This window comes from Lactuca virosa, chromosome 7 (assembly GCF_052849685.1).
Source record: "Lactuca virosa cultivar CGN04683 chromosome 7, Lactuca_virosa_CGN04683_v6, whole genome shotgun sequence".
Classification (NCBI taxonomy): domain Eukaryota; kingdom Viridiplantae; phylum Streptophyta; class Magnoliopsida; order Asterales; family Asteraceae; genus Lactuca; species Lactuca virosa.
Genome location: NC_136432.1, coordinates 32,353,110 through 32,380,646, shown reverse-complemented (window position 1 = coordinate 32,380,646; position 27,537 = coordinate 32,353,110). Strand labels below are relative to the sequence as shown.

Below are 27,537 nucleotides of genomic sequence, written 5' to 3'. Positions count from 1 at the left end.
ATATATATATATATATATATATATATATATATATATATATATATATATATATATATATATATATATATATATATATATATATATATATATATTTGATTTCTCTCCATTAAAAGGTTCATTCGAAGCATCCCACCCCAAGCCAAATGTGTGAAGGCCTAAACTTTCAAGTTAAGAGGCTAAAAATCCAAAACCATGATTATTTATATCGCAAACAACAACAAAGGTCTGATAGCTAGCCGGGGGCGATGCTTTTTATTCCCATGAAAATGCTGATTGCTATTGGAACATATAAAAGACTTCAAATAGATATAATAAAGATAGTAGCTAGATATGAAAAAGAGTAGCTTGAAATAGTAACTTCTCTGAGAGAAAAACAACTACAAATATGCAGTGAAATTTATGGAGTTTTGAGTGTAATCATATTTATCATTTAGCATACTCACAACGAGTGATAATAGTTTGAACATCGATCAGATATTAAACTCTTTCCCACCATGGTGACTTTCGTTTAATCGTATCCATCAAATGTGTATAATCCTTAAGATGGATGTTCAAATCTTTTTAAAGATAAATGCACAGGTGTGTGTATGTTTTTTTTTTTTTTTTTTTTTTTTTTTTTTTTTTTTTTTTGACGATTCACCAAAAAAAGATTGAAATCTCTCTCTCTCTCTCTCTCTCTCTCTCTCTCTCTCTCTCTCTCTCTCTCTCTCTCTCTCTCTCTCTCTCTCTTAGCAATTAAAACTTCAATCCTCTATAATTAATGCATATGCACATCCTCTCAATACCTCTGCATTAACTCCTTTGGCTGTCATCTCTTCAATCCTCCAACCTCTTCCTTTCCTTTCCTCCTCTCTCTCTCTCTCTCTCTCTCTCTAAGACTTTTTTTCACAATAAATTAGGTGATCGTCATTCCAACACCGCCTGAAATTACTCTTTTACTCTCTTGAAAGTGGTTTTCCATTGGCATTGTTCTCTTCCCCGAATAGCAGATCTTTCACTTTAAGCTTCACAAGCAAAAAAAAAAAAAACCCTGTAAGTCCATCTTCTCCACTTTTGTAAGCGATAAACTGATTATTTTTTCTACGATCTTCTACTTTGAAAGAGAAGATAGGGTATGAAATTGAAATGATTATGGAGGTTTTGGTTATATTTTATTTTGAACTGATGTATGTTCTATTTATTTTGGGGCTAAACTTTCTCACATTTGGTCTTTCATAGGCCAGATGGGTTGAAAATTATATTTGTTACATTGTCCTAAAGTAATTAATAGAAATTGCCATTTAAAGTCCTCTTTTATATATATATATATATATATATATATATATATATATATATATATATATATATATATATTATACCATTAAGAAGCCCGTTTAACCAAAGAAGTAAAGCTCACAAAATAGCTCTCTTTCTAGAGAGAGAGGGGAAGGGATATATATATATATATATATATATATATATATATATATATATATATATATATATATATATAGAGAGAGAGAGAGAGAGAGAGAGAGAGAGAGAGAGAGATATAGAGAGATAGAGAGGAAAAAGTCCTAAAAGTTCAAAGTCATTAAAAGTTGACTTTTGTTCAAAGAATAAAAATATCTTTTCTTCTGCAATTAATATATATGTGTATTTTGTTTGTGTTTATGTATGCAACTTGCTAGTCAAAAGTTAATTATTAGCGTATCCTCCTCTCTATTCTTTATTTATGTTCAAGTTTTTGTTGTTTTAACCTGGAAAATTAATGAGAGTCGCAACAATATTTGTTTCTCCTGAGCTTGGATATATGTATTTTTAATGGAGGCATCATGTATTATATAGTTTTTGTTTCAAGAAATTTTTATTATCAACCTCAAGCTAAGCTCATCATAAATTCGAGCAGAAGCAGCCTTGAAAGGAGAGATGTTTCAGCCAAACATGTTTGAAAATCATCATCATCATCTTCTTGATATGAGTCATAGAGCCCCAGATTATAATCTTGTTATGCTTAGAGATGACGATCATGATAGTAAATCCGGGAACGATATCATGGAAGCTGTTTCAGGCGATGATCAAGATCCCAGTCAACATGCCAATAAAAAGAAACGCTACCATCGCCATACTCAACATCAAATCCAGGAAATGGAAGCGTGAGTTATTCTTTTACCCTAATCGTGTATATCTCATTTTTGTTGGTTTCACTCTACTGGGTGTGGCTCGAACCCAGCTCATGTATGTTGTAATGGAGCTAGAATATCTAGTACGCTGAATTTACAAAGTGTATACATAAATTTTTTGAGCGGCTAAAATTCTTTAATTCGTGTTTTTTTTTACTCAAATGTTAAAAATTATTTGTATCAAATACAAATTTGGAAGGAGGTGAGTGCAGATTGTACATGTTATTAATCCTTCCTTAACTCCTTTTAGGAGAGAAGTTTGAATTACTCTTTTCGGTTTTTTGATCTTTATACTATTTAATATACTTGTAGGTTTTTCAAAGAGTGCCCCCATCCCGATGATAAGCAAAGAAAGGAACTTGGAAGAAGACTATCCTTAGAGCCTTTGCAGGTTAAATTTTGGTTCCAGAACAAACGAACACAAATGAAGGTAAGTAACTTGCACAAAAACACAAATTTGTACTATGAAGGTTCAAAGAAGTTGCTATGTAATTTGTACAACTTATTTATTTATTTTTATTTTTTTATGTTATACAACTTAATTATGTGACTATAATATGATCCTGGACCTCTTTAGTCAGTGTTAGCTTTTTCAATGGGGAATATCATAAATGACTAGCAAGTCATATTTAGTCATTGATATAGTTGGTTGTCTATTAGAGCTAAGACGCTCAATATCGCAATTTCCATATTGTTCAAAGCGTATTATATGTACACAGGCATAAATGTATCCTCGTCTGATGGTCCTATATGGAGAAAATTTATTTATTATCATATGTACATCCATAATCCTTTATTAATTTTGGTATTCTGACATCAATTTGGTTTAACTATAGTTGCAATTTTCTAAATCTATAATAAGTAACGACACTAATTAGCTAGCTGTTTTAACCATTTTTTCCTCTCCTGTGATGGGTATATACAATCCATTAATTACTTGTTATTAATTTGTTTGTGATGGAACACACCTAGTCGAATGTTGACTGTATTTGCACTTATACTTGTATTTAGACAAGCAACATTATTCTAAATAAGCTAGCTGTTAAAAATTGATATTATACTGCATAAGCTAACTGCTCAAATTCTGGCCTTTTTTCATTTTCCTTCTGTATTAGGCTCAGCATGAACGCTTTGATAACACACAGCTGAGGAATGAAAATGAAAAGCTCCAGGCAGAGAACATACGGTACAAGGAAGCCCTCGCAAACGCCAACTGTCCTAACTGTGGAGGGCCAGCAGCTATTGGTGAAATGTCTTTTGATGAACAACAGTTGAGGATTGAAAATGCTCGTCTACAAGAAGAGGTATATTAGATTTTACCCTAAGAAATAATATTTTCCTCACAAGTTTAAGTAGGGTAAGTGCTATTTTTATAACATACCAAAGTTATTTCTTTGGCTTTTTTAACAGATTGATAGGATATCTGGAATTGCTGCCAAGTATGTTGGCAAGCCAATGCTCTCTTACCCTGATGCATCGTCTCAAGGACCCTCTCGCTCACTTGACTTACCTGTGCCTAGTTTTAGTCCACAACAAGGGATGGTAGGCGAGATGTTTGGAACAAACGACCTTCTTCGGTCCATGGCTGGCCCTACTGAGGCTGAGAAGCCTATTATCATTGAGCTAGCTGTTACAGCCATGGAGGAACTGGTTAGAATGGCTCAGGTTTGTGAGCCCTTGTGGGTTCCAACCTCAAATAACTCTCATGAGATTTTAAGTGAAGATGAGTATATGCGGTCATTTCCTAGAGGCATTGGGCCGAAACTAATGGGATTGAAATCTGAAGCTTCAAGGGAATCGATGGTCGTCATCATGAATCATATGACTCTTGTGGAAATTCTAATGGATGTGGTATATATTTACTAAACATGCTATCTTTTTGTGGTAACATTATTATAAATGATGAAGCACTTCCCTAATCTAACCATGATTTTTCAGAATCAATGGTCAAATGTGTTTTGTGGCATTGTTTCAAGAGCAATGACTTTAGAAGTGCTTTCAACCGGAGTGGCTGGCAATTATAATGGAGCTCTTCAAGTGGTAAGAAATCAGTCATCCAATGTCTTGTGGATCCAATGCAATAATTCAATTGATTCTAGATAATTTTAGGCATATTATATTTGAAATTAAAAAAGTTGTGAAGTACATGCTTCACAATCACTTCCGAATCTTAGACTTAAAAGTCTAAACCGATTAATCAAATTGATTTCTACATGTCACTACAAGAAATATCACCAATTCCGACGAAGCATAAAAGCGACATTTGCTCTTCCGATCCACTCGTCTTTCAGGATCAGACTTTAGGGTTTAGGGTTTAGGGTTTAAGGTCAGAAAAGGTAAAGTAATCTCTAGGAATCTTGTAATCTCTATATAGGCCCTTAAATGTTGGAGTTTCTAGAGTTAAGCTGGCCTACACCATCGTTCAGGGCGGTTGGAGAGGAGTTATGCAAGAATTACACTAAAGCGGAAAAGAAGGAGGTACTGTTTTACTTTTGTATTTACGACGGCGTGGTTGAAGGTCACCGATAGGACCGATATCTCATCCTCATTGAAAACCGTTTTCATAGTCATTTGATTTTTGAAATGGTTCTAAGGTGGTAAACCAATCTTTATGTTAACACATAAGGTAAGTATAAACACAATCAAGACCCCATATTTATCATCAATGTCGGTATATCCAACAATAACAACAAAAACCTCTTATTCGAAACTTCATGGGCATAGTTTGTAGAATTGTCATCTTCTTTACCCTTGAATCTATTTGAGTTTCGCCCCTTTTATTTATAATATTTCCATGTCTGGTCCATCGAAAGATACCATTTGTTTCATATTTTTCCTTAGCATACAAGGTTTCATAAACCTGAGAGTGAGGGTAACAACTATAAAGTATGGTGTCTCTGAAATTGGTATATGAACACAATAATGAAATAACATAAGAAAACCCAAATGTTCCTCATTGTACTTCACTTCCATCGTTGCCACATTGGAAATTATCTCTTTGAAATCAAAAAATATGAATGATAAGGTTTCCTTCATCCTGTAATTTGTATAGAAACAACTTATGATTTAAATACATTTTCACCGGTAAGATCTTTTTTTTCATCCATATGGATTACTGTTTGAGCAAAAGAGCAGTTTCGGTCTTCTCCTTAGAACTTCTAGTTTGCAGAATGTTGTTGGGAGAATGAAGTTGAATTTGAAATAGGTCTTTATAATCTTTCTCCTTCCTTTTTAGTCTAGTCGATTTGATTTTTGGCTTTAAAAAGAATTCAATGAATCATCAAAATTTGCTTGAGCCATTAATTCTCTAATCTTGACTTGCCATAAAGAAAAATTGGTATCACAATCTAACAATGGCAGGTCATATTTCACTGAAGCCGTTTGTCCAATATCACCTTAAAATGTATAAGAGAAATCTGATTTGAAAGTATTCATGTTTAGAGAAAATCGACAAACCTTGCGTCGGTTTAGGATAAATTGACAAAACATTTGCATGTTTAAGAAATAAATCAAAGATTGTCTAACTTATTATCAAACATCAATACTTTTTTAAAGATGAAATTAAATTTCTCTTAAAAATCAGAGATCAAATAAATAATTGTCTAACTTATTATCAACATCAATACTTTTTTAAGAAAATGATGAGAAAATAACAAATGTTATTTATAGAGCATTTGAAAAAAATGTAAATTATGAGAAAATGACAAGTGACACTAATAACTATTATATATTATAATAAATAAAGATCTTTTTGTCGCATGCCATACTCTTATTCATTTTGTTACATGTCATTTTATGCTTATTTTAAATTAGTTTTTTTTTTCTATATGTCATTTTATTATTTTTTCTTTTTTATTAAATTACACATAGTATTTAAATGTAATAATTAAAATAAATATAATAATAAATGAGTATCAGTTTCATTAATAGACTTACCTTCTAATTTTAAAATCTCTAAATTAAAACTTCATTAGTTTCCTTTGTTTATTTATCTAAATAATTTATTTAAATTAATTAAAGAAAAAATACTTTAATTTTGATAATTCAATATTTTTTTTCTTATAAATTCAAACTTATCAAATGTTTAGAATTTCATATTTAATTTTTTTTTAAATAAACTCATGTAATACATGGGTCTTACACACAGTTTATTAGTATAATAAGAAGATTAGAACAATTAATCTAAGGCTATATTTATCAGCTAAGAAACTATAATCCTAAAATAATGTAAAGACTTGTAATTAACTACCAACAAATGGCAATGTATCCTGATCCTTAAAACTTGGAAACCAATAAGAAACAAAATAACTCCTAAAGAGGGAGAATTCAGCTCACACGTCGGCCTTTTATCAAGTATAATTTTTTGTTGAAAGTTGGTAATCAACAACTAAGATATTTACTCGCAGTAGGTTGCAAAAAAGGTCATTGTGAATTTTTCCCCGGAAACAGATTCATTAGCCAATTTCAAAAGGCCTACTACAACAACGTGTGGCTTCAGTATTTATTATTTTTGCATATATATACTTAGATGTGACAAAGATTATTATTTACACACTTTAGGATTTTTCACATGTGTTTAGTATGAAAAAGATTATGGTATCTGCACGTCAAGATAATTAGTGGAGAAATGAAGTGTAATATACTTGTATTTGTTGTAGTGAGCTATAAAATGAAACCCCAATTGTATTTATTTCTATGTTGTTCTAAACGGTTTGTTTTTCCAGATGACAGCTGAATATCAAATTCCTTCACCACTCGTTCCAACACGAGAAAACTATTTCGTTCGGTATTGTAAACAACATGGTGATGGGACGTGGGCGGTTGTTGATGTATCCTTGGATAATATGCGCTCATCAAGTTCAAGATGTAGGAGAAGGCCCTCTGGCTGCTTGATTCAAGAACTTCCTAATGGCTACTCAAAGGTACACCCTCTAGCTTCAATCAATATATTATTTAGCTTTGATGAAGTAAATGGATGTCACAAATCATGTCTTGTTTTTGTTTCTAGGTCACTTGGATCGAACATGTTGAAGTTGATAATGGTCCCGTTCATGATATCTATAAGGTACTAGTAAACTCTGGTCTAGCATTTGCTGCAAAAAGATGGGTAGCCACTTTAGATAGACAAAGTGAACGACTTGCAAGCGCAATGGCTAGCAATATTCCTGCAGGAGATGTCGGAGGCAAGTCTCTTAGATCACATTCATATCTTTCCTAGTATCTGATTAAAGAACATTTCTAGTATTATTTAATAAAACAAATGATTATCCTATTCATTCTTTTTACAGTTATAATGTCTCCAGAAGGGCGAAAGAGTATGTTGAAGTTAGCAGAAAGAATGGTGTTGAGCTTCTGTAGTGGGATTGGTGCTTCGACTGCTCACACATGGACAACTTTATCTGGTAGTGGAGGAGATGATGTGCGTGTAATGACCCGAAAGAGTGTAGATGATCCAGGCAGGCCTTCTGGTATTGTGCTAAGTGCTGCAACTTCATTTTGGTTACCAGTTCAACCAAAACAGGTTTTCAATTTTCTTCGCGATGAGAACTCTAGGAGTGAGGTAATTATGCAACTAGCCTTTAATATAAAACCTTATATATTCATATGACATTAGCTCTTTAATTCTATTTTATACATCTAGTGGGACATACTTTCAAATTGTGGGCATGTTGAAGAAATCGCACACATTGCCAATGGTCGTGATCCAGGAAATTGTGTTTCCCTGCTGCGTGTTAATGTAAGCTCTAGAATTAAATATAACACACTTAGTTCTTCCTATATACTGAATATATATGAATTTTACACATTTCATATGTCAATATGCAACTTTATAAATAAACATTTTAATCTCTTGCCAATTAATTAATCAGATGACTTTCAACTTGTTTACATTGTAGAGTGCAAATTCAAGTCAGAGCAACATGCTCATCCTACAAGAGAGTTCAACCGATTTTACAGGTTCATATGTTATATATGCACCAGTGGATATTGGTGCAATGAATATTGCATTAAATGGAGGTGATCCAGATTATGTTGCGTTGCTTCCATCTGGTTTTGCCATACTTCCTGATGGACCTGGACATTATGAAGGAGGAGTTCTTGTTGGTGGAACCGGTGGATCATTACTCACCATCGCATTCCAGATTTTAGTAGATTCGGTTCCTACATCCAAACTATCACTACGATCGGTGGCAACAGTTAATAGTCTTATTAAGTGCACGGTTGAAAGGATCAAAGCTGCAGTCGCTTCTAATATGAGTAAAGCAATGGGGATTTTATAAGGTAAAACAACCAACCTCACTTGGTTACATCAGATCTCAAATTATTCATTTTTTAATACACGTTAATTAGGTTAACATGGTGGTGGTTGAGGGGTGTTGCACTGATGTGGCTACTCCAATGCGTGTTGTATACCTATCAGCCATACGAATTGTAATTATAGCATTTTGTTTTGATTAGATCTATCCATTTATGTACTTTGCAGTGGTGTGAAGGAAAGGGGAAAAACATCTTGGCAGGCGATAATTTCTCTGTTATCTTTAGGAATAGATGGAAGAAGTCAAGAACGAACCTGAACGATCATTCCTTTAGAAATTTTCAAGGTTTATCAAGGTTCGGGTATTGACTTTGCATATCTTGAAGATTATAGAGTAAACTTAGACCTTGTCGAGTAAATACTAGTTAAAACTCTCAAACGCTTCTTTTTTTTTTTTCTCTTGGGTTTCATTAGAGATTTTCAGTCTTTTGTGTTTTTTGGATTAGAATTAAATTGGTAACCTGCATCAAGCTACAGGCAACAACTCTTACTGTCAGATTAGCACTTTTGTCCAATGTTTAGCTATTCCTTGGTTTGATACTTATGTTGGGAAATAAATTTCAGGTTCACTTTATTTATATTTGATTTTTAATTTTGTTAGGTTAAAGGGTGTGGTGCCTTGAATTGACTTCAACAATTGGTGCCACATAGGCACCATGTAGGAAGCCTCCAACATTTTTCATTTGATGCCTATATTATGGTGTGGTGCCCTCCAATGCCTCCAATATTTTGCATTTTTTTTAAAACAAACATTTCATAGCATGTTAAGTCATCAAAATTACGAAATTCAACAGATTTGAATACAAATTATGATGAAAATGGTAAAAAAAAAAATAGTCAAACCTTTCCAATAAAGATGATTTGGGATGTTTCTTCATCTTCTGATCCTTGGTCCATTTCCCTGTTCCTTTTTTAACCTTCACAAGCAATGAAGGTAATTAGGGATTCACTATCAATAAGTGATAAAGGTTGATTTGGGCTTGAATATCCATTAACATATTTATACAAATTTTTGCATGTCACCTTCCACCTAACAACTACATAGCATGAAAGTGACAAAAAAGAATTCAATGGCGTGTATCCTTGAAACCAGCTATTAGAAAAATAAAGGGAGATTTGGGCTTGTATCCTTCAAACCAACTATTAGAAAAATAAAGCCTTCAATGGCGTTTTTAACAAAAAAGAATTTCGGCATAATATTACCAAAAAAAAAAAAAAGATCAAATTTCCATGGCTTTCTTACATGAGCTTAACATCAAGACCCGGTTCCATCTGCAACATGTAGTTCAACATCACATACGGAAGTTCCCACAAATTAAAGTTGGAATGATAATCTATCTTTTCTAATAAATAAACCTAAATTTGTCACTTATCACTCTATTAAACAATATGTTGTACACGTGACATCTTTTCTCAAGTCTATTTGTTTGTCTTTCAAATTTCAAATCCCCTCATATTAAGCAATATCAGACTTGTTAAACTTATTTAAATTCAAATCCCCTTATATTTTACAATATCAAATCGGAAATTAAGGAAGGTACGTATTAGAAAATATATCATGAATAAATCAATCTCCTTGATTTTTATTCTTCAAAACCAAATTTCAATCATTTATTTATGGAAAGGTTATTTTCTAATAGAATATTATTATCGGGTTTTATATATTTTAAATAGCTTATATATAGAGTTTGTATAGCCAAACATTTTAAACAATCATCATTTTGGTACAGGATTGAACATTATTTAAAATTTCTATACATTTAAAATATTATTTATACATAATTAATCATTATAAGTTTACCAATATAAATACTATTTATAACCGTAATTATCTTAATAAACAGAAAAGTTTGGGGGTACAAAAGTGTCAAATGGTGCTTCTTTTGTTTCAAAAAGCTTCACATTATTTAATTAGCTATATTTACTAATGCATTACGCATATATATATATATATATATATATATATATATATATATATATATATATATATATATATATATATATATATATATATATATATATATATATATATATATATATATATAGCCAAAGAATGTTCGATTCTTCAAATTAAAGATGGCAGATTATAACTAATTTGTAATTTAGAAACCAAAAATAATAACCAAAATCCTAAAAACTAAAAAAGGTAAGCTAGAATATTTATCATATATGCATTAACCATGAGTATGACAACCACAATTCATACTCTCAAGCACTTGAATGTAAATCAAAATTAAACAGAAATATGGTGTGATTTTAGCCATGATGTAACAATCATGGCTTTATTAGAGGAAGTTATGATTTTTCTAAGATTCATCATAGTGGTATACATCTCAGAAATCAAATTTTAGATCGGTCGATTTTTAGCCGAAACAATCTACACGAGAATTGAAGATCTCGTTAATAGGAGTTCAACGATAAAAAGGCAATCGAAACCAAACGTTGGATGACAAAGTTATGAATTTATAGCGGACTTCAACTGTATAAGCATATTAAAATATAACTTTACAAATAAAGTCAAAATTAGCCGACGGAGTCTAAACGAAAGTTGTAGATCTCGTTGATAGCTACGCGTGGATATATAGAATGTTAAAAACGGAGTTCGTATAAACAAGTTATAATTTATAATAGCATATTAACGTATTAAAATAAAGTGTGTGTGTATATATATATATATATATATATATATATATATATATATATATATATATATATATATATATATATCATTGGAAATGTATCGACGATGCAATCGTTATAAGACTAATGTTGAATACCTTCGACAGTAGTGTAGTACAAATATCGTTAAATCTATTTAAAATAAATAGTATTATAAATGAGCGTTTGGTCGCTTAAATAACTATAAGGTTGTTTAAGTAACTATAAATGGTGGTTTTTGAAAATTTAATTACTATAAATATGAGGGTCTAGGCTCTCATATTTCTTGCAGCATTCTCATGATTCAAGAGTATTTCTCTTCTTATCTTCGAGCATTTCGGTCCCTCGTGATTCGACTTCTCTTTTTGTAGTTTTAGTATAGTAAAGTGAGCGCTGAAGTGCTACAAGAATCTTTTTAGAAGAAAGATTCAACGACGAAGTTCTGACCACGGAGTTCTATGTTTTTCGCTAAACCACATGTAAGTTGAGTTATGCTTACTGTACTTTAAGTATAACTTATATTTAAGTTATTATCATTATTATGAACCTATAAACAAAATTTATCAGTCATTCCAAGTCGTTATGCAGATTGATCTACTTACGGAGATGATGACAAGGCTAGATTTAGTGAGGTGTTTAAAGTGGGCTTTCCTAACAGTATACTTTGTATGCCAAACGAACCCTACCTTCGATATGATCTTACCTGGTTATCCCTTATCAACTATTGATCAATATAATTTGAACTAATGATGAATCTAAACTAATATTTAGTTGCAAGAAATATTAGACTAAGGCATAGTGATAATGATACTAGGTTATGTCAAAGGGAAAGATAGTTGCTAGAAGCGAAGCGCTGTTCGAATTTCGAGTCATAACCTTAACAAGTGAGTGCATAGTTACTTTGATCTTACACATAGATATGAAGTATTTAATTAAGATAATTATATGCTATATGTTCCTATTATCTGTGTTCATAATATCTATGCTAGATGAACGATTTATATATGTTTTACTTGATTTAAACTGTATACATATTTTTATATACCTATAAATATATTGGGTAAAGATTGGTAGATGAAAGATGATATAGATTAAAGATGATATAGATGATGAGAGATGAAAGATGAAATAGATAATGAGAGGCCTTGACTTTAAAGATGACGTCATGTAGCATAGTATAGATGGCAATCATGGACTATTCTCGACAGTCCAGTGGAACGCTAGCAGACTCACAACCTGTAAGTGTTTATGAACCATGTGTTCATCAGATGTACTAAAAAAACCCATTGACATGTATTGTCGGTGGACTCGCTAAAATAATATTGTCAATAAAGAAGATGATCATATGGACTTAGTGCCTATTAGATAAACATTGGCAGCTATGGACTTAGTACCAAATAGATAACACTAGCAACTATGGACTTAGTGCCTATTAGATAAACTCTGGAAGCGATGGAATTCATACCTATTCCTTAGGACCATTCCTTAGGGATAAATATAGAAGAATACCTACTGACAAGTATCATGGAGGAATCCCTGAACTAGTATTGTCAGCATAGATGATCCTTAGAGTAGATCCTTAAGAATAAAGAAGATAATGGGGATGAGAAATTAGGTTACGTGTTTGATGATTAAACATATTAATTATATTATTGTGGGTTGAAAACCCTATGTACTCACCAGGTTTCCCGACCTAACCCACTCAGTTTATTGTATCACATGTACCGATATTAAAGATACATTCTGCTGAGAGATTCAAGGAGTATTAGGCCACTAGTTTAATTACTGTAAGGCTTGTAATATTTTTTTTTTCAGTATTGAAAATGACATCCCAATGTTTTAATATAAATAAAATGCATTTCTTCGGAAATGCTTTGATAATATCATTATCATGTTTTCTGGGAACGAATTCCGCAATGTTATTCCTCAAAAAGGATACTCTGATTTTTAAATAAGCATAAACAAATCAGTTTTTTATGGCCGTGAAATTAGAGATATAACAATTGGTATCAGAGCATTAGTTTAAGCGAACTAGGAATTCGTAGGATTTATAGACTTAAACTTAGAATGCTAAGCGATGATTATGAGATGAGTGTCTGCTATATTTAGGAAGTATGCTTGAATAGACACAAACACTAGCTTATTTAGGGAAGATGGCTAAATTGCTTTCATGTTCTAAATGATTTATGTTATAAGATGCCTTATATGCTTTATGATGATATCAGATCTATGGTATAGTGCCGACTGGATCTGGAAATTTTATGTGTTTAGATTTCTAAACGTTTAACTATGATATTAGAACTGACATGAAACTTTTCGGAGTGATAAAGAGATTTATACGTCTATCGTAAATAAAGCTTTCCCTATCTTAATTCTCATCACTATACACTGAACATCTGCTTTGGTGTATAGATTGACATGGTGAGAAATCAAAGCGGATTGGGAAATAGTAATTAGCAGTCTGAGACACGAGTGATTGAGTGTTCACCAGAGGTAGTAGTTGCACCCGAGCCAATCACGATGGCAGGAGTCCAAGCAATGATTCGGGATACGATGGCCTAACAAAGGGAGGAGATGAGACAAATGTTGTGTAATAAATGGGATGAACCTATTGTACATATTGTACAACCTGAAATGAACATAGAGCATTCATAGGAAGGAAACTATAGTCAGATTGTCAGTCAAGCTAAGCCATGTATGGTTAGAAGAAACCAACCCATTGGAGGAAATGATCGATGTGGATGCATGTACAAGGATTTCATGGCATCCAAGCCACTAAGTCTTTATGGATGCTTAACACCGGTTGAAGTCATGCATTGGATCTCCGAGATGGAGACGATGTTTGAAAGTTATGACTCCAACAACAAGAAGAAGACTGTTCTCATGGTTAGACAGTTAAATACTGTGGTATTAAGTTGGTGGAAGTTATTGGCTGATACCATGCCCAAAGGAGAAAGCTAGTAAAATGTATTGGGAAGACTTTTTGGTGCAACTGAAAATGCAGTACTGCTCTGAGCAGGGTCTTTTGGAAATCAACAACGAGTTCTAGAATCTAAAGAAGGGAAGGATGAGGGTCAACGAGTACGCTGCAAGTTTTATGGAGAAAATGAAGTTTGTACCTTATTTGGTTCCAACTGAACTATCCAAATTCAACATGTTTGCTAATGGATTGCCAGCGGAATTTGGTCCAATGGTCAAACAATCAACCACTTTGAAGGTCACCATCTGGGCAGCCAAGAACGTAGAGACTCAATTAAGGGAAAAGGGTCTGGAGAGAGCGGAGGTTGGAGGGAAAATGACGTTTGAGGGATCTTCAAGGTCTAATAAAAAGATCAGATTTTCAAAGTACAATCCTAACGACAAAAGGTCTGGAGATATCAATGAGGAAAAGTGGTGCGAGAAGTGCAGGAAGAAACACTCTGGTAAATCTGACGAGGAGTTGACATGTTTCAAGTGTGGGAGAACTGGTCATTACGCCAATGAGTGTACATCCAACAAGAATGTGTGTTACAGATGTAATGAAGAAGGACATATTGGTAGGGACTTCCCGAAGAAGAAGGAGGCTGCAAAGCTTAATGAGCCGCCGAAGTCAAAGTCAAGAGCATTTCAGATGATCCTTGATGAAGCAGGCGACAATGCAAGGGATCAAGAGTAAGGATCTATATATCTGAAGATCAAGATATAAAGTACCTATATAGATAATATCATGTGGTGTAGCCTAATATAAGAGGAATAGTGTAGCGTGAACTTAAATATCTATGTAATCGTTTCAAGAAATAATATAAACCTTAGTTATGTTATCCGATGTGTTAAATGACTATGTGAAATTCTTTTATGGCGACTTGGAAAATTGTGAGACAATTATTGGGAAGAGTATGAGTAGGTGTGAAAGGTAGTATAGGCCTATACTACCGGAAGCACAAAGTCACAAGGTTACTAAGGCATTAGTAGTTGAGTTTATTTCGTTTGTTTCCGTCGTTACCATCGTTTCGGTAATGACTATGAAGATGACTGTTATTCCAACCCTGGTGGTCATATCAAATCGAGTACGACTTGAGAATAAGTCTGCAAAATAAGTTAATTGGTTCATAGAACCATGTTCGATGTAGCATCTGAATCAAGTCAGGCTGTTAAAGGAAAGGATAATCAAAGCAATCGACAGAAGTGTCGCGACCGTCGGTAAGGCTAAGCAGCCTGTAGCTAGAATTTCTACGTGCTATAATGTGATTATATCACATTAGAACATGAAGGAAGGTGTCATCGATGTTGGAGTCTGAGTCAAAAGACCTGAGTCTAGCCATTCCCTCATAAGACGAAAGGTCATTAGATGCACAACCCATCAGTTTGTTAAGGTAATTGAAGCAAATACATTCTCTTAATTTAAGTCTGTTTAAGAAGGATCAGGAGTCTCCAATAGGGATTGAGTTTGTAACTCGAAGGTTACGATTGAAATTCCAACATAGGATAAAGAGCATGTACAAGATTGAGCACCGCCAACAGTCAAGAAGTCCTACAGTTAGATACAAATTTGAAAGGACATAAGAGTTACGATTATAACCTATGATGAAAATATAACGTGCAGAGTCATTATACAAGCTCTGGTTTTTTGATGATTCTGGGACGTAATCATCCTAAGGAGGAGATAATTGTAACACCCGCGGATTCAGGCTAGTCAATTTAGAGATAATAAGCATTAAAAATGATTTTTTGATAGAATATTATTTATGACAAATAATCTTAACAAAAGTTATAGTATATATAATAAGGATTCCGTACATATAAAAAAATGTTGAAAACCGACTTCGTATGAAGAAGTTATGCTGCTTCGAATTTTCACGATTAAACCAGCATGACTCCGCTTATCGTAAAAAGTAAATTTTTGATAAATTACTTTTTTATCCTAAGTGGTCTAAACGAAAGTCGTAGTAATCATCAAACGAAAACCATTCATATAAAGAACGTCTAAATCTGACTTCGTTAGAGGAATTTATGATTTTTGTAAGATTCAGCATAGCGATATAAAGCTCAGAATTCAAATTTTAGATCGGTCGATTTTTAGTTGAAACAATCTAAAAGATAATTGAAGATCTCGTTAATAGGAATTCAATGATAAAAAGGCAGTCGAAAAGGACGTCGGATGGCAAAGTTATGAATTTTTAATGGACTTTAACAGTCTAAAATGAACTTTAACAGTCTAAGTCTGTTAAAATGTAACTTTAAAAATAAAGTCAAAATTAGCTGACGGAATCTAAACGAAAGTTGTAGATCTCGTTGATAGCTACACGTGGATATAAAGAGCGTAAAAAACAGAGTTTGTATGAACAAGTTATAATTTATAATAACATATTTACATATTAAAATAAACTATAAATCATATATATATGTATCTATGTATATATATATATATATATATATATATATATATATATATATATATATACGCATGTCGATCAACTGTTGGGTGCCACAAATGTAGCAAGGAGGGGCATTTCGTGAGGGATTGTCATCACCAGGCTCTGATAACGAGTACCAGGATTTGTTATCATTGTGCTCAGGTGGGCCATATGAAGGCCCAATGTCCCTTGCTTGCTGTTAGGCCCGTGCAGGCACCAACCCAAGATACTTTGAGGATTACGGATGGACGCCAAGGGAGAGCTGAGGCCCCAAAAGCCAGGGGTTGTGCTTTTCAGCTCACATCATAGCTGGCCAGGGTGGTGTCTGACGTCGTTACTGGTATGTTCTCATTTATTATTCTGTCAAACTATTTTCTTTTATGCTTATGATTGTATTTATGTTAGGTACCTTCTTAGTGAATTTGTTTCCTACTCTTGTCCTTTTTTACTCGGGTGCGAGTCGGTCCTTTATGTCTTAGTCCTTTAGTAGGGGTTTCGATATGACTATTGGGGAGTTGGAGTGTCCCTTGCGAGTTTCCATCGCCAACGAACACAGGGTTTCTGCATTGAGTGTTTTTCAGGATTTTACCTTGGAGATATTTGGAGTATCTTATCTGATCGATTTGATTCCCATACCCATGGGGGATGTGTGTGTGATTATGGGGATGGACTGGTTGAGTAGGTTTGGAGCCTTGATTAACTATGAGAGACATCGGGTGGTAGTTCGAACCCCAAGTGAGGGAGAACTGATTATTTATGACGAGGGTACTAGGGTTGGTTCTGCATTTTCTTCAGCTTCCATGACTCGACAGTACCTTCAGCATGGATGTTTGGGTTATCTCGCTTATGTGGTTGACACTCGGGATGAGGGGAGAGCTTCGGTTTCAGATGTGCCATTGGCCAGAGAGTTTCCAGATGTATTTCTGAAGGATTTACCCGGTGTGCCACCCGTGTGGTAAGTGGAGTTCAGGATCGATCTGATCCCTGGTGCAACCCCGATTGCTAAGGCATCGTATCCCCTCACACCACCAGAGATGCAAGAGTTGTCCTCTCAGCTTCAGGAGCTATTGGGAAAGTAGTTTATCAGACCGAGCAGTTCACCCTGTGGAACACCGATCCTGTTTATGAAGAAGAAGGATAGGTCTCAGCATATGTGCATAGATTATCGGGAGTTGAACAAGTTGACAGTAAGGAATCGTTACGCACTCCCCGGGGTTGATGATATCTTCGATGAGTTGTAGGGTGAATCTTGGTTCTCCAAGATTGATCTGAGATTGGGTTATCACTAGATGAGAGTCCGAGAGGAGGGCATGGAGAAGACAGCGTCTCGAAGTCCTTATGGTCATTATGAGTTTGTGGTGATGCCGTTTGGTCTCACCAACATGTTGACAACATTCATGGACTTTATGAACCGGGTGTGCAGAGTGATGCTTGATCAGTTGGTCATTGTTTTCATTGATGATATTCTGGTCTACTCCATGAACAGGGAGCAACATGAGGAGCATCTTAGAGAGTTACTTGGGGTGCTAAGGCAGGAGGGACTTTATGCCAAGTTCTCGAAGTGTGAGTTCTGGTTACGACAGGTTCAGTTTTTGGGACACCTCGTCAATCAGAATGGGATTCTGGTCAACCGGCTAAGATCAAGGCAGTAATGCAGTGGGAGGTCTCGAAGTCCCCATTTAAGATTAGGAGTTTTTTGGGGTTGGCTGTTATTATTAGAGATTCATTCAGGATTTCTCCAAGATTGTTATTCCTCTGAATCGCTTGAAGAAGAAGGGTATGGATTTCCATTGGGGGCCTGAGCAGTAGGCTGCATTTGATACTACGAGGAGGAAGTTATGTGAGGCACCGGTATTGACCCTCCCTGAGGATGTTGAGGATTTTATGGTATTGTGTGATGTGTCGATCACAGGTTTAGGGGCGTTCCTCATGCAGAGAGATAGAGTCATTACTTATGGATCTAGGAAGTTGAAGCCGCATGAGGTTAGGTATCCGACTCATGTTTTGGAGTTGGGGGCAGTGGTTTTTGCCCTAAAAAATTGGCGGAATTATCTTTATGGGGTCCGTTATACCATCTACACGAATCACAAGAGTTTGAGATATCTTATGGATCAGCTGAATCTAAACATGAGGCAACACAGATGGCTTGACATGGTCAAGGATTATGATTGTGAGATTCTCTAGCATCCCGGGAAGGCCAATGTGGTCGCCGACGCTTTGAGCCACAAGGTGACTAGTAGTCCTGTCTGAGAGTACTGTTTGAGGATGACCATTGACTCCTCACTTTTAGATATGATCACGGAGGCTCATGCCGAGGTGGTCAAGAGGGAGATTTGGAAGAAGGAGAGGTTCGGAGGTTAGATCAACAGATTTGCTACTGATATTCATGGGATTTTGACCCGGTGCGGTCAGGTTTCGGTCCCATTTTTTGGGGAGGTTCGACAGATAGTATTGGAAGAGGTGAATTAGTCCAGGTTCTCGATTCATCCTAGAGCCAAAAAGATGTATCGGGACATGAGACTTAGCTATTGGTGACAATGCATGAAGCGAGAGATTACATGGTATGTGGAGAGATGCTTGACCTATCGGATGGTCAAGGAAGAGCACCAGAGGCCGCATGGCAAGTTGCAGCCCTTAGAGGTTCCCATGTGAAAATGGGAATAGATCACTATGGATTTCATCACCAAGTTTTCGAGGACGGCCAATGGTTTTGATGCAATTTGGGTTATCATTGACTGGTTGACCAAGAGTGCCCACTTTCTTGCCATTTAGGAGTGTTCTTCGGCAGAAAAGTTGGCCGATGTGTATGTACGTGATATTGTCGCTCGCCACAGTGTACCTGTATTTATTGTATCTGATCGTGATGTGCAGTTTACTTCTCGGTTTTGGTAGAAGTTTCATGAGGAATTGGGTACAAGACTGCTTTTCAGCACCACTTATCACCCTTAGAGTGATATATAGAGCGAGCGAACCATCCAGACGCTCGAGGATATGCTGAGGGCTTACGTCATCAATTTCGATGGGAGTTGGGACTCCTACATTCCCCTAGCTGAGTTTTCTTACAACAACAACTATCATTCTAGCATTAGTGAGCCGCCTTTCAAGCTTCTCTATGGAAGGCAGTTTCATACACCAGTTTGTTGAGGAGAGATCGGACACAGGGTCATGGGTAGGACTGAGGTGGTCCTTTAGACTATGGAGCTTATTCAGCAGATCAGGCAGAGATTGTAGACAACCTAGAGCCAACAGAAGAGTTATGCCGACCGAAGGCGATCTGAGATAGAGTTTCAGGTTGGGGATATGGTTTTACTAAATTTATCACCATAGAAGAGTGTTATACACTTCAGGAAGAAGAGAAAGTTGCGGCCCCGATTGATTGGACCGTTCTGGGTGGTGGCTAGGGTAAGCAAGGTAGCCTATTGATTAGATCTTCTTGGATAAGTTAGACATATTCACAACACCTTCCATGTTTCTCATCTTCGGAAGTGTATGGTTGACGATTTAGTGGTGGTTCCCTTGGATGACATTCAGGTTGATGAGTGTCTGAATTATGTGGAAATACCGGTGGTTATTCTAGATAGGAAGACGAAGACCTTGTGCAACAAGGTGGTACCTTTGGTCAAGGTCCAATGGCAGCATAGGAAGGATTCCGAGTGGACCTGGGAGCCCGAGTCAGGAATTTTACAGCTGAGGATTTCGAGGATGAAATCTAGTTCAAGTGGGGGAGAATTATAACACTCAGTTCAGGTAATCATATCGTTAAATTATAAAATTAGTTTTTTGGCTCAAAATTGGGTCACGTTGTTATCACTTGTTTGTCACGACATGACGTAGCCTTTTAAAACGTGCATCACCTTTAAGGCTCACGATATGACCATATATGGGTCACGACGTGAGTTTGGCTACGAGTAAAACCCTAATTTTTGGGGTTTTCTTGTATTTAAGGGAAGTAAGGGCTAGGGTTAGCCTACCCTCGGCCTCCATCACCTCGTAATACTCCCGCTTGAAATCCTAGCACCCCATTATTGATTTTGAGCTCATTTGTGGTGATTTCTAGCAAAAAAGAAGAAGAGGAAGAGCATCTAGTACACCATCTCAGCATTTAAGCCTCACCATCATTCATCTTCACACCTTCTGGACCCTTGTGAGTTTCCAAGTTCAATGCTTTATGAGTTAATAAGCTTAGATCTAGGTTTTTTATGCATTATCTTTCATGTCTAGGTTGATATAGTGGTTGGGGTCTATAAAGTTGCCAACTTTATGGAACTCCAGTGCCCCTTTGATAATATAAGTGTTGGATCTGAAGTATGGTTATGTTTTGAGACTCTTTCATGAGATCCTAATGTAATTTCTTCCTTTTTGTGCCAGATTGTGTTTGGGACATGCATTGGACATGCATGTTCGAAAATCCTTGATCTTTATGATGTTATGGAATAGATAAGACATTATGGAAGTTTTGGTTGCTTGTCTAAAAGGATTAAGTGCGTATTACATCAAGTTGTATGGACAGTTTCTCACGACGTGAGAACTCGTGGCTCACGACATGAGAATGGAATAACCTGATTATCATGTCTTATTAGGTCACGATGTGACCACTAGATGGTCACGACATGACGACTGGCTGTGTGACTTTTGAGTATGGATTTCGACCATTGACCGTTGACTGTTGACTTTGACCGTTGATCAAGTTTGACTTTAGCTCATTGGTGTAATTTAAGTTGTAGATTGAATCTTGGTCCCCGTTTGTTGTGTAGTTGACAGGTAGAGATAGTGTTTGGAGCAGTGATTAATGAAACTATCTTTTGGGACTTTGAGGTGAGTTTCCCTCGTTGTACTCATGGGTCGAATGCACCAATATCGACCCACTATGTTATGTATCATGGTATTTAAGATGATGCTATGTTGGTTATATGTTAGACTGGTAGATCTGTATGATTACATGTATTGATTGTTGATATGTTAGACTGCTAGATCTATATGATTACATGTACTTGTTGGCTATTGGTTATTGTTGTATATGTCGACATGTTATTGTGTTGTAGGGTTGAGGCGGTCCTGCTTTATTATGAAGGCCAAGATTCATAGGTGGCCCAGTTCATAAAGTAGGTCCAAGGGAGTGGTCCATCTTATGTTGTAGGCTCGAGAGTGGTCCAGCTAGTAGCTGAAGGCTCGGTGGTGTTCCAACCTAGTGATGTAGTTCTGGTTGTGTGCATTGTAAGATGTTGTTGTGTGTGGTACTTTGGGGGAACTCACTAAGCTTTGGCTTACAGTTTGATTTTATGGTTTCAGGTACATCACATGATAGGGGCTGGCTAAGGCGTGATTGTGCACATCATCTGGGATATTTATTTAACTTATGATTTTGCAATACTCTGATTTATACTTATGGTTTTGGAAGCTATGTGTTTGTGTGAATTATGGATTTTGTGATGGCTTTAAAAATAAAAAATTTGACATGATTTTTGGGATGTTACTATTCGGTGTTCATAATTCATCACTCTTGAATCCTTACCTACATCCTATAAAGATGAAGAATGGTAAAAGCTTGATTTCTTTGTCAAAACCTGGTTATATGGAACCGTCACTCAATCTCTTCTCAATATGAGACTCATGAAAGATTCCACTTCTCACTCGGTATGGAAAAGTCTTGAAAGCCTCTTCTAGGACAACAAAGATACACGTGCTATTGAGCTCAACATCTAACTACGCACTATGGTGTTGGGGGGATCTTACTATTGCTCAATATTGTCAAGGATGAAGTCCATATCTGACCTCTTAGCCAACATCTAAAACCCTACAATATGATCACATTGCTACCCTTCTTTTCCACCGAGATTCGATGTCCACTTTTCTACACGCACGCTCAAAGATTCTTGGCGAAGAACAAAGGAAAAAAATTCCCTCCCGCATCAAGCCTCTCATACGGACCACTCATCGTTGCCTTTGGTCCTTCTAGTTGGTAAACAAATACCACAAGAACTTCAGCTCCACCTATGGAAACGTCGCACAAATCGGCAACACCATCAACGAAACTTCAACGACCAACAACAACATTGCCAACCGCATGTTGCCTCCACTGGTGTGACTAAGCAACCTCCATTTCCTTGGCAACTTTACCAACTGACTTGGAAGCCCTTTCATTGGAGTTACCTACCTTTCCAGTCCTCTTTCGACCTTCTAGCTCAGCGCCACCACAACCTCGCTGAAACTCAGTGACATCGTCTACCGCTTCACAACAATCGAGTATTCTTGACCCTCCTCCAGCACCTACTCATGTTGCTATCACAGGATCCATGGCTTCTCATGCTCTTCATGCCTTGGTTACTTGCACCCTTCAAGCTCCTTGGAAATGGTTCCCTCTAAAGGCACACGATCAAGCAATCGATTTGATCCAAGCATTCAACACTATGTCGGTCAATGACAAGGCATGTAATATCCTATTTCTGGTACATGCAATTTTATTGTTTAAAATTCTTCATGAATGGACCTTGTATTTTGTGGACTTGAAATTTGCTATTGGGCTTGTGCATCCAGAAAGCACGGAGCGCTCTTGTAAAGCGCGGGACACTCATGCCAATGGGTTGCACAAATGTTTAGAGTTTAAGATCTATTTAAAGACACTTAAGCCTCTAGGGTTGCATCATTATCAGCCTCCATTTGGAAAAGTCCCATTTTGGTGGTAAGCTTGGATTAGTGATAATTCCATCTCTTTTTAAGAACATAGAGTTGTTAGTTGGACCATTCTTATTAAGAAAGTTGGCATCTTGGAGCTTGTTCTCTTGGTCATGCAAAATAGGTTGTCTTTTGGCCCCTTTTTCATGTTCAAGATTAGATCTTGTGGATTTGGGTTCATATCAATGGATAAAGCTGGAAGCTTTATCCGTTAATACATTGTAGGAGTTCAGATCTAGAAGTTGGATCCTTGTCTTAATGGATTAAGAGAAAAGTCACTGAAAATTAGCCAAAGCACAATGCGCTTTTCCTGAGCACGAGGCACTTTTTAGGGTTTCCTGTTGCGAGTTGATTTTGCTAAAAGGGGTCAACTGTTTTGTCTCATAGTGAGCGTGAAACGCTTTTAGGAAGTGTGGTGCACATTGATCGCTGACTTTTTGACAATGTTGACTTATTGTGGTTGTGTTGAGGCGGTCCTGATTTGTTTTCTGGTATTGTTTGTTTGTGTATATATGTCGACATATTGTGGTTGGGTTATGGCGGTCATGCTTTGTGCTGTAGACCAAGAGACTCGGGCAGTCCAGGTGTATTGTAGTCCTCGCGAGGCGATCGAGTTAGAATGTAGGCCTAAGGAGAGTGGTCCAAGTGTACTGTAGGCCTTGAGAGATGGTCCATTCAGACTATAGGCTGGTGTGTGCATGGATTGTATATGTATTGTTGTGTGGTGTATTTTGGGGAGCCCACTAAGCTTTGGCTTACAGTTGTGGATTTAAATGTTTCAGGTACTTTAGAGGCCTGGGGGAAGGCGAAGGCGTGATTGTACACATCATTCAATTATTGTCATGCTTTGAGAGATATGGTGATTTTATTACTGTGATTTTGATATGATTCTAAAACTATGTTTTTGGTGACTTGGGTTTGATAGAGGCACAATTTTGATCTCTTTTAAATAATCAAAAACTTTTACTCTGGTTTTTGGGACATCACAAAGCGGATTCAAATTGGTACATGGATACTGGAGCCACTTATCGCCTTACATTCGAAATATGTTTATGACACCTGATATCATTTAGCAATAATAACACCTTGAAATCAGTTCTTGTTGATAATAGTCAATCCATACCAGACACCCATACCGGCCACTCTAAACTTCAAAACCTCCCATAGACCCTTCCATTTTCATAATATCCTTATGACACCTGATATCATTAAAATTTTGATATATGTGCGTTGTTTTACATCTGACAATAAAGTATCCATTGAATTTAACTTGTTTGGATTTTCTGTGAAGGATTTGACAGCTCATCAGGTCCTGTTTAGGTGTGACAACTCTAGAGACCTATATCCTACTCTTTCATCATTGCAAGCTTATGTTGGTCTCCTCACAAACAGTTCCTCCTTATGGCACCAACGTCTTGGTCAACTAGGCACACAAGTTTTCAATAAATTAGTTTCCAGTCATTTCATTCCATGTAATAAAACATCTAGTCATGTCAATTGTCCAACGTTTCAGCTTGGAAAACATATAAATTTTCCATTTACTAGTTCAAATCCTTATGTTTCTGCTTGTTTTGAAATTGTTCATTCTGATTTGTAGGAATCACCTATCTCTGTTGCTAGTGGAATTAAATATTACATATTGTTTCTTGACCATTTTCCCATTTCCGTTAGGTCCATCACGATACAAATCTAAAGTGTTTAGCAAATTCTTACACTTTTGTTCTTTTGTTTAAAATCAATTCCAAACTGATATAAAATAATTTAAATGTGATCACGGGATGAATTTGACAATAAACATTTCCACACCCTTTTTGACCAACATGACATCTCCTTTCATTTTTCATGTCCTCTCACTTATGAGAAAATGGGAAGTCGGAACATATGATTCTAACAATAAATAACATCATCCGTACCCTTAATTTCCAAGCTCATCTTCCACGAAATTTCTAAGTAGAAGCCCGACACATGGCCACTCATCTTCTCAACGTTATACCCTCATCATCCATCAATAATGACATACCATTCTCCAAAGCTCACCAAAAACCTTCCATCTTCTCTCACCTTCGTGTTTTTGGAAGCTAATGTTATCATCATATTCCTACACCTCATAAGCTTGCCCCTCGTGCCACACATTTCATATTCTTAGGATATCCTTCCAACTATTGTGGCTTTCGTTGTTTTGACCTTTCCACCCGTAAAATAATTATATCTCGACATGTGGTATTTAAAGAAATGGTATTTCCCTTCCAATCCATGTCTCCAAACCAAGACCCGTCATATTCCTTCCTAAACACCTCATGTAACATATCTCCAACATATCTCCATTATCTCTATTCCAATACTCCTTAAGTCGAATCCATTCCTCCTCAAACTGTAACGCCCGCGTTTCTGGACTAGGCATTAATGTTGTTGTAATAGTCTAGGTTAACCTTTGTAACTCGTTTTGAAATAATAAGAATATATTATTTGAGTATTATGTGTTTATTGCTTAACTGTATGATTTAATTGAATTAAGAATAAAAATAAGCGTAAGAATAAAATTTTAGATAAGCTCGATATCTATGAAGGAAGTTGTAGTGGTCGTGGCAAGGTTTCCGAATATATAAAGAATGCTGAAATCCGAGTTATAACGAAGAAGATATGACATGTCGAAGTTTCGCGAAGGAACCGGCACGACGCTGAATGACGTAAAATATGAATTTAAGATAGAGCGATATCTAGCCTTAGTGATCTAAACGGAAGTTGTAGATTACGTTACACCTAGAGCGTGCATAAAAAGAACGTCTAAATCTGACTTCGTATGAGGAAGTTATGATTTTTCTAAGTTTCGACTTAGAAGTATGCAGCCCGAAACTCGAATATGAGATCGAGTGATTTCTAGCCGAAACAATCTAAACGAGAATTGAAGATCTCGTCAATAGTAGTACAACGGTAAAAAGACAGACGAAAACGGACGTCGGATGACGAAGTTATGATTTTATAACGAGGTTTTCCTGTCCCGGCCTACTAAAAATAATATAATAAAAATAAAGTCAAAATTAGCCAACGGAGTCTAAATGAAAGTTGTAGAGCATAATCTCACCTACGCGTGGATATAAATAACGTCGAAAACGGAGCTTGTATGCGAAATATATGAATTTCTGAAGTTCGGAACACAATATTCGAGGCTGTGTCAGAACTCACGACGTGAGCACAGTGTTCACGACGTGAGCAAGTGATGGACGTCTTCCAGGGCAAGTGGACGAGTGACGAACACAGTGACCTACTGGGCTCACGATGTGAGAATTGGAAACTTACGACGTGAATCCCGAATGTTGGCCCTATAAATAGAAATCGAGGGTCAGCCGATTTTGGGTTGCCCTATCTCCTCTCTCTCACTCCTGATACTCTCTCTAGCCATCTTGAAGTACCCCCGAAGCCCTGGTATCATCCCGAGACCCGAAGCGAGTCCCGAAGCTCTGAAGATCCCGAGAAGAAAAGAGTTTCCGAGCCGAAGCTCTGCCTGCGAGAAGCCCGGTGCATGAAGATCTCCTGGTTTCACCGAAGAACACTACTCTTAGAGTCGTAGTGTTGTCCTATCATCTTCTGATCATGTGAGTGTATATTCGTTTTCTTCTAACAGATAGATATGAAGTATTCTTATAAAATACGTGCTATGTGTTTGTATATTATTTGTTTATTTGAACTAGTTGTTAAATGGATGTTTTGTACAGGTTTTAAGCTGTATATAAATGTATATATTTTATCTACTAATATGTTGGGTAGAACATGGGTAGACAGTTGGTGTGTGAAGAAATAAAATGATGAGAGGCCTCGATGTCGTTGTAGATTTAGTCATCTAGCGGAGTATGGATGACGACCACGGACTCATTCTAGACAGTCCAATGGAACACTAGCAGGCTCATAACCTGTAGGTGTTGTGAACGATGTGTTCACCGGTGTACTCCATCCCCCTCATGGTTGCCTTTAGGACATCTATTGCTAAGGAAGCCCCTTTGCATTAATGTCCGTCCCGATGAAAATCCTAGATTAGGTCCCTTGTAATAGTTGTTGTTTTAGGGACATAAAGTGAGGATAACGGGAATGGGTAATCGGGTTATTGTTGGTTGGTGAAATTAAATATAATTATTTATTGTGGGTTGAAAACCCTATATGCTAACCAGGCTCCCAAGCCTGACCCACTCAGTTTCTTTGTATTACAGGTAGTGGCGCAAGGGCATAAGTTGGATGACATTGTCAAGATCTTTTGATATTAGACCAGTTGTTATATGTAACTGTTTTATGGTCTATCTTTTGTTGTTTATGCTTTTGGTCTGTTTATCAGAACATGACATCC

General features: G+C 36.3%; 1 protein-coding gene across 1 annotated transcript; it reads left to right on the top strand.

Moving 5' to 3' along the window:
* Positions 1–818: 818 nt before the first annotated feature.
* LOC145125179 (homeobox-leucine zipper protein PROTODERMAL FACTOR 2-like) lies at positions 819–9,052 on the top strand. The gene is made up of 12 exons (XM_079060670.1): positions 819–1,032; positions 1,889–2,135; positions 2,475–2,592; positions 3,278–3,466; positions 3,573–4,013; positions 4,101–4,202; positions 6,887–7,084; positions 7,171–7,345; positions 7,451–7,722; positions 7,804–7,899; positions 8,060–8,444; positions 8,647–9,052. The coding sequence occupies exons 2-11, from the start codon at positions 1,909–1,911 to the stop codon at positions 8,441–8,443; spliced, it is 2,202 nt and encodes a 733-aa protein (XP_078916796.1). The 5' UTR covers positions 819–1,032; positions 1,889–1,908; the 3' UTR covers position 8,444; positions 8,647–9,052.
* Positions 9,053–27,537: the final 18,485 nt, after the last annotated feature.

Bases quoted from the DNA above. Each gene is read 5' to 3' on its own strand.
- LOC145125179 (XM_079060670.1), top strand. From the start codon at position 1,909: ATGTTTCAGCCAAACATGTTTGAAAATCATCATCATCATCTTCTTGAT. The intron at 2,136-2,474 runs GTGAGTTATTCT...ATATACTTGTAG, and splicing joins CAAATCCAGGAAATGGAAGC to GTTTTTCAAAGAGTGCCCCC. The intron at 4,014-4,100 runs GTATATATTTAC...ATGATTTTTCAG, and splicing joins TGGAAATTCTAATGGATGTG to AATCAATGGTCAAATGTGTT.